The sequence below is a fragment of the Notechis scutatus genome, chromosome Z, assembly GCF_049901735.1.
Source record: "Notechis scutatus isolate UNSWTSFEM ecotype Mainland chromosome Z, rNotScu1.2, whole genome shotgun sequence".
Taxonomy (NCBI): domain Eukaryota; kingdom Metazoa; phylum Chordata; class Lepidosauria; order Squamata; family Elapidae; genus Notechis; species Notechis scutatus.
Window position 1 is genome coordinate 39,692,441 of NC_142025.1, and position 16,066 is coordinate 39,708,506.

A 16,066-nucleotide genomic window follows, 5' to 3' on the forward strand; every position below is an offset into this window, starting at 1 on the left:
GCCTAAGAGATGCAAAACCATTTGAAGGAGAACAGAGTTATTTTTCCATAAATAAAGATATACCCCATGATCCTGTGATCCTTGGCATGCAGTTCATAGTTTACAAGTGCAGTCTTCAGCAAAGGTTACAAATATTATATTGTATTGTGGAAAACAATACACTTGTTTTGAATTGACATGCATTCTATAGTTTTTATAATAATTCAATTGATACATTTAAAAGAAATACTTTTGTGCGTGGAAGATTTTGTGTGAGAGAACATAGAATTTGGAAGGGTTTGAAGGGAAGTTGAGGGTCTTCTAGTCCAACCCCCTGCCCATGGCAGGAGATCCTATATCAAATGGCTATCCAATCTCATCTTGAAAAGCTCTAATAATGGAGCATCCAAAACTTTCCATTCCACTGATTAATTGTTCTAACTGTCAGAAAAAGCAATTTTGTTCAGAAGAATTAACATAAAAGGAAATCAGGCTGTCAAAGAACATGGTGACTGGAAGTCACTATCAGAATTGACAACAGACAGAGCATAGAAAAATTGAAAGAAATAATGCAAAATTGAAAGTTGTAAGGAGCCTTCGCTGATAGAATTTCCAAGAATCAGACTCGATTGAATGGATAATGTCATCAACTGTCAGGAAATCTCTCCTTAGTCCTAGGTTGGATCTCTCTTTAATGATCTTCCATGTATTATTTCTTGTCCTGTCTTCAAGTATTTTGGAGAATAAATTGACCTCCTCTTCTTTGTGACAGCTGCTCAAGTACTGGGGGACTGCTTTCATATGATCCCTATTCCTTCTCTTTGTTAAACTATGCATACTTAGTTCCCTCAATTGTTTATCATATGGTTTAGCCATATCATCTTTGTTGCTCTTCTCTGCACTCTTTCTAGAGTCTCAACATGCTTTTTTGTGTTGTATTGTAACTGGATGCAGTATTCCAAATGTGGTCTTGCCAGTGCAGTATAAATGATACTTCATGGGATCTTGAAACTATCCATCTGCATTAGCTTTTTTGGCAGATGTGGTACACTGCTTACTTATAGTTAAGGTTGTCTGCTAGGATGCCTAGCTCTCACTCATAGTTGAAATTATTGAGCCAGGTACTACCTATTCTACTGTATATTTTTGCATTTTTTTTTCTAGCCTGTCTGAAGGACCTTATTTTCCTTATCACTAAACTGTATTTTGTTGGATAGGGCCCAGTGTTCAAGTCTGCCAAGGTCCTTCTTAATCTTGAGCTTATCACCTAAAGTGTTTCCAATCACCCCCCCCCAGCTTGGTGTTATCTAAAAATTGGATGTGTTCTCCTTCTATTCCCTCATGAAAAAGTTGAAGAGTTCTGGGCCTAAGACAGAAGTTTGAGGTACACCACTGCATGCTTCTCTATTAGAGGTAGTTCCATTGAGGACTACCTACTGATTGTGGTTGGTTAGCCAGTTGTGAATCCACCCATCACACATTGCTCTATCTTACAAGTAATAGGCCATGGTTTACTTTGTCAAAAGACTTAAGTCGGAGTAAAGTATGTCTACAGCATTTCCTTAGCTACTAATTTAGTCACTTTTTAAAAGAAATTAATACCATTTGTCTGGCATAATTTCTTTTGACAAACCCCTGCTGACTTGTACTAATTTCCTTGTTCATTTCCAGTTGCTCACAAATGCACTGCTTGATTACCTTTTTCTAAGATCTTCCTAGGTATTGATACTACTTTGTCTGTAGTTCCTGGATCCACCTTTTCTTCCTTTTTGTAGATGGAAACCACACTGGTTATTTTCTAGTCTTCTGATATTTCCTCAGGGCTCCAAGTCCTTTGAAAAATATAGTTCAGTGGTTTTGAGATAATTTCTGCCAGCTCCTTCAGAATTTGGGATATAATTTATCTGGTCATGGCAATTTGAACTTATCTAAAGTTGATAGGTGTTCTCTTACCATTTTCTTGCCTACTTTGACTTGATGTTCTTCAATTAGAGATTTGCATGGCAGAAACTCCAATTGCTTAGTTATAATCTTTGCAAGATAAAAATGGAATGCACTTTGGGTTCCAAACTGCTGTACTGCTCTTTCAAATTCCATTCCCCCCACTTTCTGTTCATGGCAACTCTGAAACACGCATAGAAATGTTTTATGAGTTGACACATGGGTTACCTTTTATATAATTTTATTATAATGTTAATAATGTTAATGCAGAGTATTAACCATGCGGCCTGCATGGTTTTGTGCAGACCTCAGTGTGCACATGTGTCACCTCTTCTGCAGGAGCTGTATTGGTTACCGATATGCTTCTGGGTGCAATTCAAGGTGCTGGTTGTAACCTTTAAAGCCCTTCATGGCTTGGGACTGGGTTATCTGAGGGAACGTCTCTTGCTAGTCATATCTACCCGACCCATTAAGAGTGGGGAGGCAGGGAATGTTGTGGGTCACATCCCTGAGGGAGATACATCTGATGGGATCCAGAAGAAGGGCCTTCTCCATGGTGGCTTCCTCTCTCTGGAATATAATTCCCCTAGAGATTAGAATGGTCCCCAGTCTAGCACTCTTTTGAAAGGCACTGAAGACCTGGTTTTGCCAACTGGCCTGGGGAACCCAGAGTGAGATGGAGGCCATCAAATGGCTAGTGTGATCTGTTGTCGTTGGGGTGGGGACTGGGAGTTGGAAGTGATTTTTTATTATTTTTTCATTTTTCCAGATTTTATTATATTGTACTTTATTAATTTATTTGATTCTTTTCATTAGTTTTTATTGTTTTTTATTTTTTGTTTTAAATATGGTTTTACATTGCGTAAGCTGCCTCGAGTCACCATGGACCAATAGGTGACAATATAAATTAAATAAATAAAGTTTTGAAATTTGCAAAACAAAACTGTTTTGAAAAGCCAGTGGGGTGGCTTGCTTATGGATTAAGAAAAGAAAGAGAAAAAAAGGAGGATTCAGCAATTACAGGATAATGAGAGGAACCTACAATATAATATGAAAAAGGAAAAAGAGATAGTTCAATAATTTTTAAAGAACTTTATAAAAAAGAGGAAATTATAGATGAGAAAATAAATTGCTATTTAAAAGGGGAGACTATGCTAGTACTAATGGAAGAAGAAAGGGTAATGTTAAATAAGGATATTATTAAAGAGGAATTAAAAGAGGCAATCCAAAAACAATAAAAATAATAAAATGCCAGGAATGGATGGATTACCAGGAGAAGTTTATAAAAGTTTAGGAGAAGTACTCAATCCGATACTTTTGGAAGTCTACAATGAGATATAAATAGAGGCAAGACTACCAGAATTGTGGAGATAAGCTTATATTGCACAAATACCGAAAGAAGGCATAGATACCACACAGATAATAAATTATAGACCAATCTCTTTATTAAATGCAACTACAAAATTTTCATGAATATAATGGCTGAAAGAATGAAAAAAATAATGAATAGTAAAATATATTCAGACCAAAATGGCTTTTTACCAACAAGACAAATAAAAAACAATACAAGGACAGTAATAGATTACCGGAGTACTATGAGGCACACCCAGAAAAACAGACTGCGTTAGTTTTTCTGGATGCCCAAAAGGCTTTCGATAAGGTAAACTGGCAATTTATAATTCAGCAGATAAAAGATATGAAATTTGGAGACAGATTTGAAAAAATGATAGGGTCAATATATTCAGTTCAGAGAGCTTGTATAATAATTAATGGGGAACTTACAAACTCATTTGAAATAACGAAAGGAGTACGGCAGGGATGTCCACTTTTACCTCTGTTCTTTATCATGTTAGAAATTTTGTTGAGGAGAATTAGATCAAATCGGGAAATAAAAGAGTTAAAATTAAATAAGAAGAAAACAAGACCAAAGCATTCGCGGACGACCTTGTGTTCTTCACAGAAGAACCAATAGAATCAGGACCAAAACTAATAAAAGAGATAGAGAAATTTGAGGAAGTAGCTGGTCTAACAATTAATAAAGATAAAACCAAAATGATAACAAAAAACTTAACAGATAATCAGAAAAAGAAATCAGTGGAAGTAAGGTTTACAAATTGCCAAAAAAGTCAAATATTTGGCCATCTGGCTTAGAGCAAGATGTTCAACAATAAAAGAAGATAATTATATAAAATTAGTACAGCAAATGAAGAAATTAGAAAAATGGGAGAAAATACAGCTATTGCTGTTAGGGAGATTTGCGGCTATTAAAATGAATATTTTACCGAGACTACTTTTCCTTTTCCAAACGATCCCAGTAAAATTGGATAAAAATTTTTTTTGGATTTTAATAAAATGATTACAAAATTTGTTTGGGCAGGTAAAAGAGCAAGGATAAAATTGAGTGCACTACAGGACAACAGAAACAGAGGTGGATTTGGACTCCCTGCCTGGGAAATATATTGCAAAGTGGCAGGCTTAATGTGGATTAAAGAATGGGCTAATTTAAGAAACAAAAGAACCTTAACTTTAGAAGGGCACAATTTACAGGTTGGGTGGCATGCTTTCATGTGGAACCCAGGAAATAAGACTCAGGCTTATTTCCATAGACATGCAATTCAAGATTCATTATTGCAAATATGGTGAGATATTAAAAACAAACATTATATAAAGATTCCAGGATCAGTATCCATCATGGAGGAATTGATACACCCTAATATGGAAAAATAGCTAAATACTATGAGGTTTTAGACTCCTAAGGAATATTAAAAACAAATCAAGAACTAAGGGACCAAGGGCTGAACATAGATGGGTGGCTTTACCTCCAGCTAAACACAAGGTATAAAAAAGATGTGGAGGAATATGGAATAGAAGTTAAGCCAAGTCAGCTAGATAAACTAGAGGGCACAGACGAGAAATGTAGAATTACCTATTAGAGTTTGAAATGGCAGAGGAATTGGTGAAGGGCCTGGTGATAGCATGGGCAAGAAATGTAGGACATACCATTAATTTGGAGGATTGGGAAAGAATTTGGGTAAAAAATTACACAATAACAAAATCGACGGTATATAAAGAGAATCAATATGAAATGTATTATCTAGCTCCTTCAAGATTAGCCAATATGTACTCCAACTTAAGCCCACTATACTGGAAATGTAAACAAACAAGCGGCGCCTTCTTCCACGTATGGTGGCTTTGCCCAAAAACTAAAAAATATTGGATAAAAATACAAATATGGATAAAAGAAATTATGACCTTTCAATTCAAATTTAAAGCAGAAATCTTCCTACTGGGAATAATAAAAGGTGACTACACAAAAGACATAAAATATTTAATTTTGCATATAATTACTGCAGCGAGGCTAGCATTCACACAGTGCTGGAAAGGAAACCTTATGCCAACAGAGAGCTTAATAATTCAAAAAGTCTATGATTGCGCTGAAATGGACAAACTTACTCTAAAATTAAAAGAAAAGGAAGATTTAAAGTATTATACAGTCTGGGAAAACTGGTACAAATGGATAAACAATAGAAACCAGCGTGTAAATAAATAAGGAAGGAATAGTATAAAGAGGTTAAAGTATGAGTAATAACCAGAAATATGAAATAAGTATTAGAATAATGTTTGATATATAAACACCATCTAATCAACTTGTAAAGTGTATGTGTTTTTCATTTTTAATGAAATGTTTTTCATTTTGTATTTATCTTTTTAATGTTTAAGAAATTTTTGTTATATTAAAAAAAGAAAAAAGAAATGAATCTACCATGGATGCTTGATTTGTCTTATTTTAGTTATTTTAAAAATTATTACATGTATATTACACTCCCTGAGAGTCATGATTTAATTGTGGCGGTAAATAGAATAAAGAAATCTATGCTATTTTGAAAATAAAAATAAAATATAAAAAAATAAGTAAGTAAATAAATAAATAAACAAACAACTAATATTTAGAATGGAAAATAAAAATGAAAGGAAGCTGAAAAGAACAAAAATGCAGAAATCAAATAAAGGAATTATACAGATGTGACTTCTGATTTATTTTTACAGTAGTTAAAATATAAATACAAAATAATCTTTTATTCTATTATTTCAACATTATTTACATCTTCTTTGTAATCAAGTATTTTTATTCTAATCATCCAAACCATATATCATTTTTTTCTGTTTCTTGCAAAAAGTTAGCAAGGATTTTCCAATCATCAATAAATTTAGACAATGTCCTATCTCTAATAAAAGCAGTCAATTTGACTATCCTGTGAAAAAAACAAAAAGAGGATTTTTGAAGCTTGAAGTAGGAAATGAGAATACAAGATAGTAAGGTTAGAGAGAGTTAGAAGGTGCTGGCATTGAGGCAAATTGAAGCGATTCGGGAATGCCTGAAAATGGAACATGGTGTGTCAAGGAATCACAAGAGACAAAGCAGTAATAGAAATGATTGATTATATAATAGTGGCTATAGTATATTCCAACAGCAGATTTTCTTTCTCCAATCAAATTCATTCAATTATTTTGTACTACAGTCCCCATTATTCACGCTGTGGATCATGAGAAATAGGGACTAGCCCTTACAGAGAATGGTCCTTGAAGAAGATTGGCAAGAGATTTTTTATTCCAAATATACAATCAGATGCCATTTAATAGTAAACAATATGAGATTATGTTCCAGAACCTCATTTGAAATAGTGAGGAGAAGAATGACATGACCTTTTAAAATTTTTACTTGTTGGTATTTGCTGTTTCCCTAAAATGCAGTCAGTCTCAAGAGATATTGAAGGGTGTCCTGTTGATGTGGTCCATACATAAATCATTGAATTTTCTTGTCACTATTCTATGATCTTTGGTTTAGTCTGTTCTGTGCTCAAGGGAAGAAAAGATTGGGAGAAATCCACCATCTATTTTTAATATATCATTATGCCTAACATTTACTAGGATTGTTCTAACTCTGCAGGGGGAAAAAAACCTTTATCTCTAACTGATGAAGTTAAAATTGAAATGCTTGAATCTTCAATCAATAATATTTCACTGGACACAAAATAACCACAGAACCGATTGAATTTGATGACCTGAATGTGGTCAAGTATGACACCTAGAGGCCACACATTCTGCATCTTTGGAAACATGCCGTTTATTTTTGATTTGTCTAATACTTACTATTTTAGTCATTTTAGGGGATAGTTAAGTTGATTGAAGATTTTGCTAGAGAAATTATACTTTCCAGTTTAAAATATTTAATGAGAATATAATTTTTCCTTCTTTCCTTCATCTTAAATTGTTGCTGGTAATAATGACAATATTCCAAGGCATCACTTGGAGATACTACTTAAAATTTTAACAAAGTCCAAGCCGATATTCCAACCAGAGAAAACAAAGGCACACTCCTACATATAGTTTGAGCCAAACAATTCACTGGGTTTCTGTATATACATATTAAGGAACAAACCTAACTGTAATGCTTTCAAGAATCTCATACTCTGATTTCACATCTCCCTCTACAGATTGGAGAAGAAGACTAATTTGAAATAACAAACTGAATAAATGTTCATTGGATGCTTGCTTTAATAATTCATGGAAAGATGAAATGAACCAAGAGATTAATATTACACTGATCAAGTAAAATTAAATTCAATTGAGGAAAAGTCAATTTGTGGCAGCACACTGTATTGCTATTTTGAGGGGAGGGATTGAAGATAGTGCTTCTTTAGAGAAACTGTTCTCAGAAAAACTTGCATCATGAGAATATTTGTAAAATCCTATTTGTTGCACCAGTGTCCCCCTTCAAATTACTGCATCTTTTATATTAGTGAATAATCTCAGAAATCTGAGGTTACTGAGTTAAATGATATCTCAGAACTTGAGTGAACCAGATTAATCGTACTTAGCAAAACAACATTATGAAAGTATTCATAATAATTTCAATATGTTTACTATGATTATTTCTAAAACCATTTTTAAAACAATATTGTGTATCATAGCATCATTGAGAAACTAACCCAATTTAGAGAAAGAGTAATGCAGAAGAGTTTTTCAGGGATGCTATTATACAAAAAATAGTTTTAAAATGGGTTCAAATATTATCCATAATCCTGTAAGTAATCTGAGCCAATCAGTATGTGGATTTTCACATAATATATATGACTTTTTTTGTAGCTTTAGACAAGCATAAAAAGCTCATGGAATTGAAAGAATATTGGTAGTCAGGTAACCAATGAGGCAAAAAGGTATTGTGATGTCATAATGAAATGTAAATAAGTCAATATTGTCTTGTCACTACTACCAGTATGAGTTATCCTAGTTCGTGTGTGTAATTCAAAGAAGGGGAACTCATTAGTCAACTGGGAATTATAGGGCAAATATGGAGATATGTTGATTTTAATTTATATGATTGAAGAATCATGGAAAGTGTAAGTTTTTAAATTTTAATGTTATACTGTAAAAAAGAAACATATACAACATATGTAATATATGTAAAAGAAACATATAATATTTTAGAAATCAGTCCATTTGCTGATCTTGAACAATAGCTTATTTAATATTTGAACATTCAAATTACATGACAATACTTCCTCATAATCTATAACTTGTATTTTGACAGTACATTTAAACTATATGAGTTTCTACCACAGTACTCTAAACAATTTTGCCTGAATGTTACAATGTGGTCATTCTTATTATCAAATGTTGCTCTCTAAGCATGACTTGTAAACAGATTTGTTGAGAGTACAGTAGAAGTTATTAGAATTATTGTATTATAGTTCTGTAATGCAACCTTTTCTTTTTTCTTTTTTAACAAATTTTATTCAGTTTTTCACATAAAAACAAAAATCTCTTTTTAGTGGACAACATATTTCCGGGTCATCACCTTTACATACAAATATGACAGCAATTATACATTCATATATGCATACTTAATTCTATTATTACCTTTTCCATTCCAAATTTTCAGTAAGGAGAGAAACAAACACATTAATTCTAGCCTCTTTCATTAATCTCAATCAAAACATCTTTTTGTTTCGTTTCAATTATTTCAAATATAACCCTTTAATATTTATTTTAACAATAAATATAAACAATATGTGTATGCCTAATAATAATAATAATAATAATAATAATAATAATAATAATAATAATAATAATAATAATAATAATAATAATAATAATAATAATAGGTTGCTAATGTCTCTCCTTGCTTTTAAATAGTCTATATGACTTATTAATTTAGTTGGTTCTTTAGTCTGTCATATTCCCTTTCCATTACACATTCTTTTTATAAATTCTAAATTAATACAAGTTTTAACACTAAAGAAAAAAAACAAGTATAGGTTTCCCCCCTTTTACTGTTTTGAGTGTGACACCTCAGTGGTTAAAATATACCTTTATTCCCTCATCTTGATTCCCAATAAACCATTATTTTTAAGAAGTTACAATAATAATCATTACATCTTTTCATTTGGATTCCACAGCATATTTCCCCCCCTTAATTTTTAATAAAAGTTATCAATATCTATATTACCCTATTTTCTAAATATTTTTAATTGCAGAAATATTCTTATTACCCCTTGTCACCCTGCAGAATCCCCTTTTTAATTCATCAACCATTATCTCTGAAAAAACAATTTCTTTTCAACATTTTACTATTTCTGTATTTCTTTATTTCATGCGTCTGTTTCTTACTGCTTCTCCTCCCCCTCTTTTCCCCATATCTTTTCTCATTCCAGTTTATATCCCTCTCTTTCTTAACATCTTCCTTTCCCCTTTTCTGCTGGGTCTTTCTGACTTTCCTGACTTCACAGGTATTCCCCCTTTTGATTGCCTTCTTAAATCTCAAATTTTTATCTTTCCTTCTTTCCCCACTTCTTTGTAGCGTTCTTTGTGTTAATTGTCTATTTAAGATGTCTTCTCCTTGAGTCGACTCCTCCTCCTCTGAAGCTCTTTCTTCTTGTTCTTCAATCGCCATTTCCATTTTTTCTAACACAGAACAAAGTGATTCGCCTCTTTCCTGTAGTAATTCTCTCATATTTTTAAGTTCCATTTTTAATTCCCAAACAGATATCATCATTACACACTCTTGTATTTTATGATCATTAAAGTCCACACAAAAAAAACCACTTTTAGTTTTCTTCTTTCGTCTTTCAATTTTCTAAAATCCTCAATTGTTCCAGCCCAGGGTCTATACCAAAAACATCAATCAATCCCACAGTCAGTCTTTCCTTGTTTTTTTCTTTATTCTAGTTCTGCTTTCACTTTCTAAGATTCTTACTTTGTTTCAATATTTCTTTAATATTATAGTTCATTCAGAAACAGGATGCTTTCCCTTTTGTTTGAGCTCAAGTTTTTATCAAAAGGTGGCACTCTCCATTATACAAAGTCTTTACCTTTTCCCCCTATTTTTTTATTTAGGGTTTTTTGAACCTCAATATTCCAACACAGTCCAGTCTCCAATTTGTAAAGTTTATTATTATTATTATTTGACAATCTTAAGTCCAGATTTATTTTATGCCTGTTTATTGCCAAAATATTTTAGTCCAATTTAGTTAAATCTTTAGTTCCGGCTTCTTCCTTTCCCGGTTCGAAGCCCTGCTTAGCTGTCAGAAATATTTTCTTATTTTTTTTCCTGTCCCTTTGTAATTTCATCGCTCACTTTTCTTTTCTTAAAAATTCCATGTTACCTTAATCCCAGGGTACTTTTGTTTAGTAGCATCGCCCAATGGTCCCGGTTCAGATGTTATCCACCTCTTTCTTCCCTCCTGGACAAATCTTAATCCAGCTGAGTCCTCCTCTTCGGGGTGGCCATTTTAAACCACCGCTGCAGTCGTCTTCGGGGGGAAAAAGACCAAGGAGGGGAGATGTGGCTCCCCTCAACCTGGCTTGTGGCTTCCCCTTACTCCACCGCCCCTCCATTGCAGCTTCAGCCCCTAATCATAATGATCGGGGCTCTCCAACGAAAGAGCACGGGCCATAGCCACAGAGAGATGTGATCTATGGTCTGTCAGCGAGGATGCTCCGCCTTCTTCCCAGTGCAAACCTTTTCATCGGTTTCAGAAGCAATTCTAGCTATAATTAACAGAGAACATAAGAAAGCACTCATTTTGTGTCTCACTTCTAATGAGTGCTAGGTGGGTTGCAATCAGATTACAAAGTAGAAATAAAGGGTTTTGATACTTACAGGATCAATATACTCTCTCCATAAGCATGGTACATTGGAACACTGATTTCCCATGCTTGATTTATCATGGAGAGCAGAACAAGCAATATTTTTGCTCACTTATTTAAGAAGGTAGCTAAAGAGTAGAAGTTCCAGGAGAAATATACTGAGGATGTTTTCAACAGGGTAAACATGTTATGATGGTTGCAGCAAAACCAATAGAATCTTGTGACACTTAAACTCTAAGCTAGGAGAAAAGTTTAAAAAGGGGGGGGGGGATTTAAATCAGTAAGATCATAGGGCCAGTAAAGAATCATACAAATTATTGTGATCAATTGTTTAATCAGCTTTGGACTGATTAAAGGATGTTTTCTCGCCCCATTTCAGCCAATCATGGCATTGCTCTAGTCAATAAATATAGGGAGATGAAAAAGATTAAGTTTGTATAAATATTCCTTTTATTGCTATTACTACTACTGCTGGTATTGCAGTAAGAAAAGTTACTAATGTTTCTTTTCAGCATGGGAGTCAATATAATATGCATCCTTCTGACTGTTGTTCTACAATGCTAGAACTTTTCTATTGTATGGGACAACAACAATATGGGGTGCCAACTTTTTACAATGTTAAGAATTCAAAGAATGTTGGACAGAAGAAAAAGTATTTCATAGATTTATTCTATATGATCCACAGTTTTTGATATAGAATAGGGCCTAGAAGAGTGTTTATAATGCCCATTCAGCTCAGTAGCAAAAGCAGCAGGTTATGTTTTGTTTCTTTTGCTTACCTTTATTAGTCAATATAGATTTATTAATGCATAAAATCAGGGGTGGGATTCAATTTTTTTAACAACCGGTTCTATGGGCATGGCTTAGGTGGTGGGCATGGCATGGTGGTCATGTTATTGGCTGGGTGTGGCCAACTCAATACCACTCACATCGAGGCACACATGTCCTCGCCTGGCCTCTCATGACTATGGGGATTCTGCAACAGTCGTAAGTGTGAAAAATGGTCATAAGTCACTTTTTTCAGTGCCATTGTAACTTTGAATGGTCACTCCACACAAGCAAAGTACCAGCAAAGGAGGGGAAAAAAACTCCAGAGAAGTTCCAGAGACAGGAAGTCTAGTCCTGCCAAGAATGTAATAAGGGTTAATGGAGAGGCAGTTTCTGTAAGCAACACCAGAATGTTTCCTTCCTGCCTTCCTTACAGGATTAGGCCAGTAATTTCTTCTAACAACCAGTTCTCTGAACTGCTTAGAATGTTAACAACCAGTTCTAGCGAATAGGTGCGAACTGGTAGAATCCCACCCCTGCATAAAATCCTATTTAAATGATGCATTTTATCTAATAACACCTATTAAGAAAATTAACCTGTAGAGTAAATCAACTCAGACATTAGCAGCAATACAACCATTATTTATCTTTATGTACTGAAAAGTATTATTCTAGTTTAGCCATTTTGTGAGTTTTAGAAGAATAAAATTAGGGAAATCATTTGCATTCTATTTGACTGATTATCAGAATATCTATATCAATTCTGCGACTTTTTCTGTTTGGACATTGTATATTTGTGCATTCAATAAAGCTCTCAGTATTTTTGGCAAAGCATTATGTCTTATATTTCTTTCTTTAAGAAAAAATAGAATTAAGGATATGAATGCTCTTTTAATAATGGAATTATCTTTTTTTCTAATTTGCTTTTTATGTATTGGACTATAGATCTCCAGTCTTTCAGCCATGTTGACTAGATGTTGTATCCCAACAAAGTGGGTACATAAGGTTGATTCTGGCTGGACCCCTTTGATTATTTAAATGTCTCTGTGCCCATCTTGATAAATCACCCTTTCCTCTCCTCTTTCCCAGATTTCATCTGAACTGGAAAGATTACCCCAGTTTTGGAAGCTGTAGTTTGTATGGTGGGTTGCTTTTTCAAGAAAAGAGAAATGCAAACTTCTATGGAGTTGATCCCTTTGGATCAGAGCCATGGCAGCATGGAGCTAAAAATGGTTATCTATTGCCTTTGATTATTCAAATCTTTCCCACCTCTGCTTCTCTACCCCATACAAGTCCTTGAATGCTGACAGCAGGCCTCTAATTTGAAGTTCCCTGCTGAGACACATCTTTGCTTTCACATTCAAGAGCTCTTTCTGATTCAAAGTGGCATAAGGCTAGAATAGTCACAGAGCAAGCCTCAGCTTTACACATTCATGAATTTCAGAGCTGAAATTTGATTTGTGAGTACAAAAGAGTCTTTATTTAAGTTGAAACTATTTAAATAGTCAAAAGAATGTTCTTTTCATTTAGTAAGTTTATTATTTCAGATAGCCCCAATGCCAGAAAAGTACACAAATGAGTATTTGCTGATCAATTCCTGGATGTAAAAAGGTTCCTTGAGTGTGGGGAGGGATAAGTTTTCTGACTGTGAAAAGATCAAGCATGATATGAAATAATACCTTCTTACTTTGATTTACCTTAGGGCTACCATGTCTAGGCTGCAGAAAACTAAACAATCACAAGATGGCAGCAACTGGAAGGTTCTGAAACTGTTGCCATCTGGTGGTCATCTGGATTTTTGCAGCCCATATCTGATAGCTCTATTATACTCTCTGATCCTTTGTGACCTCCATTAGAATGCCATACATTTGTTGAACTCAGATTTTCTGTATGTCTGATAATCTCCTGACTGCTGCTGCTTTTTTCCACAGCTGAGGAACAGTAATCTACCCTTGCTTACCTCTCTTAATCACAGCCTCACTGCACCAGGTCATCCTGAGCCTTTAATTCCCTCTTAGAGGCAGACTAGAGTAGAAAGTAAACAAAGACAAATTTGCGGCTTTCACATTGCTAATTTGCTCTGATGTCAGAATATTTAAACAGATGAAGATCTGGGAATTATTTGATCGTTGATGTTTTTAAGTCCAGCACTCGGGGAAAATGAGTGAGGCTATGAAGCTTCTGAAAAATGACAGCTTTCCCAAGAGATACTTGCTGAAGCTTGTCTTTTTCAACCATTGCATCCTCATTTTTTAAACCTCTTTGGTTGCTCTGCTCTTAGAATAAGGCCTTTCCGATAGATTTTCTTTTCCTGTAAAGTCTTACAATAGCTTTTCTCAGAGCTATTCTGTGTCTTCTGTGTCTTTTCATTTCTGGTTCTGCAGAACACCAGGCAGCCCTGCCTTTTGTTCTAGTTCATTGGGGTGAATTTAAAATAATGTCTTCTGCTTAACATAAAGTCCGACCGTTGCTGTCTTTTTGCCCCATCTTGTGTTCTTTGTCAAGCCCAGTATTCGCTATTGAGATCAGGAACATCTTCAGTGCCCCTTAATTTTATGCTTTGCAAACAGCCTTTCCATGGGGATTGCACCTCAAAATCAGTGTGACTTGACTAGCGGTTTATATTTTGTGAACAAATAAATTATTCAAGCTGGCAGCAGAGATGAGAATCTAACATGCGCTCCCACACATTGTCAGGAAAGCACTTTTGACAAGTAATAATGTTAGATCTGCTGCCTGTCAAAGATACACTCTTACAAGATGACTTAAAATGCCTGTAATCCCCCCTCCTACTGTCTCCCCTCCCCCCTCAGCAAGATTATTTCAGCCATTCCTTCTCTGCATTCAACATGAGAAGGGAAGGTATAACACAACTGTAAAATATTGGGCATAAGGTTGTGGGCTTTTTTTTTTTTTTTTCAGGTATTGGCTGTATTTATTTGCTTTCTCAAAAATAAAGAGACATCAAAGGAGCTGCATGACCAAGTAGGTCTATTAATCTTTACTGGGCATCAGAGATCAAAATGATCCACAAGCAGTTTTCACAGGCTCTTTTTTTTTTAAAAGGATGTTTCTCTTTGCTGTTACATTTTGACTATGCTCATATGGATAGAACTAAGTGTGAGTTAATCTGCTGACAACTTGCTTTAAAAGAGGAGAGAAATCACTGGGGTTTATCAGTTGTTCACACTTGCTCAATAATGCACACTGGTGATGGATTGTTCTTCTGAGGGACACGCCAGAGAGAGTTGGATCCTTGTGATTGCAGCATTTGGTTATTGGTGTTTGTTCTCCCCCTCCTTTCTCCTCTTCTCCCCTCCCCTTCCCTCCACATCCCCTTTCTCTCTCCCCAGCTGGTGTAAATGACTGCTGTGGCCTCAAAGACCAAGAGAACCTGCTCAGTCAGCTGAAGCCCCCTGTGGACAGCTGTCTCTCCCTCGCTCTCAGCTGATGGAAACTGCTAGTAACCACTGAATGGGGGAGAGTGAAGTAAAACCACAGGACCAGCAGCTGCAGCTCCAGCGGTGGCAGCAGCAGCAGCAGCAGCAGCAAGCAAGAGCTCTATTGTTCCCAAGTCTTAAACAGTTTTCTTCCTTTCCAACTGAAATGCACAATAGCTGGAAAGCCATTTCCAGTCTCCCTGCCCTCTGAAGAAATCCTGACCAGAGGGGCGGGTGGGAGAAACCCTTCAGGCAAGGGTTCTCCATTGTACTGCTGGTTTGAAGAGTGAGCAGGCTCCTGGCAGGCATGGAGATGGCAGAGCAGTATATTGCTTTCCTTGGTGGTGTGATGGTCTCAGCTCACCCAAGCAAGTGCCTGGAGGTCCTTGCACTTCTCTGGTTTGCAATCTGGGTCACTACAGCACAAAGTGAATTGGAAACTTCAGTGTATTTGTGGAAGACAGGTAAGTGAATTGCGGAAGTGTGTGTGCACTATCCTTTGGGTTATTCCTGGCGGTATCAGCTTATGCATGTCTCCTGGCAGGATAACAGGCTGCTTAAAGGTCCGTTGTTTCTACAATCTTATAGAAAGAGAGGGACCGTGGAATGTTTGAGAAGCAAGGGGAAAATGGGATCACAGCCAACAATTGTGGGCACCGTAAGAATGTCCCAAAAACACCACAAAAAATTGCATGCATTTGAGATGTGATTTGAAGTATTTGTGTTTTAGGAGTTGTGGAGTCTTTAAAGTTAGGTGGGTGGGATGGGATATGGCATGTGCAGAAACT

General features: G+C 35.4%; 1 protein-coding gene across 3 annotated transcripts in view; it reads left to right on the top strand.

Annotated features, from left to right (window-relative positions):
- The first annotated feature begins 15,190 nt into the window (after positions 1 to 15,190).
- THSD7A (thrombospondin type 1 domain containing 7A) overlaps positions 15,191 to 16,066 on the top strand; it is a 253,626-nt gene continuing 252,750 nt past the window's right edge. For all 3 annotated transcript variants that reach the window (XM_026677769.2, XM_087946162.1, XM_087946161.1), the window contains exon 1: positions 15,191 to 15,742. In XM_026677769.2, the coding sequence (XP_026533554.1) occupies positions 15,586 to 15,742 (157 nt within the window). In that variant the 5' untranslated portion in view covers positions 15,191 to 15,585. The remainder of the gene's footprint in view (positions 15,743 to 16,066) is intronic.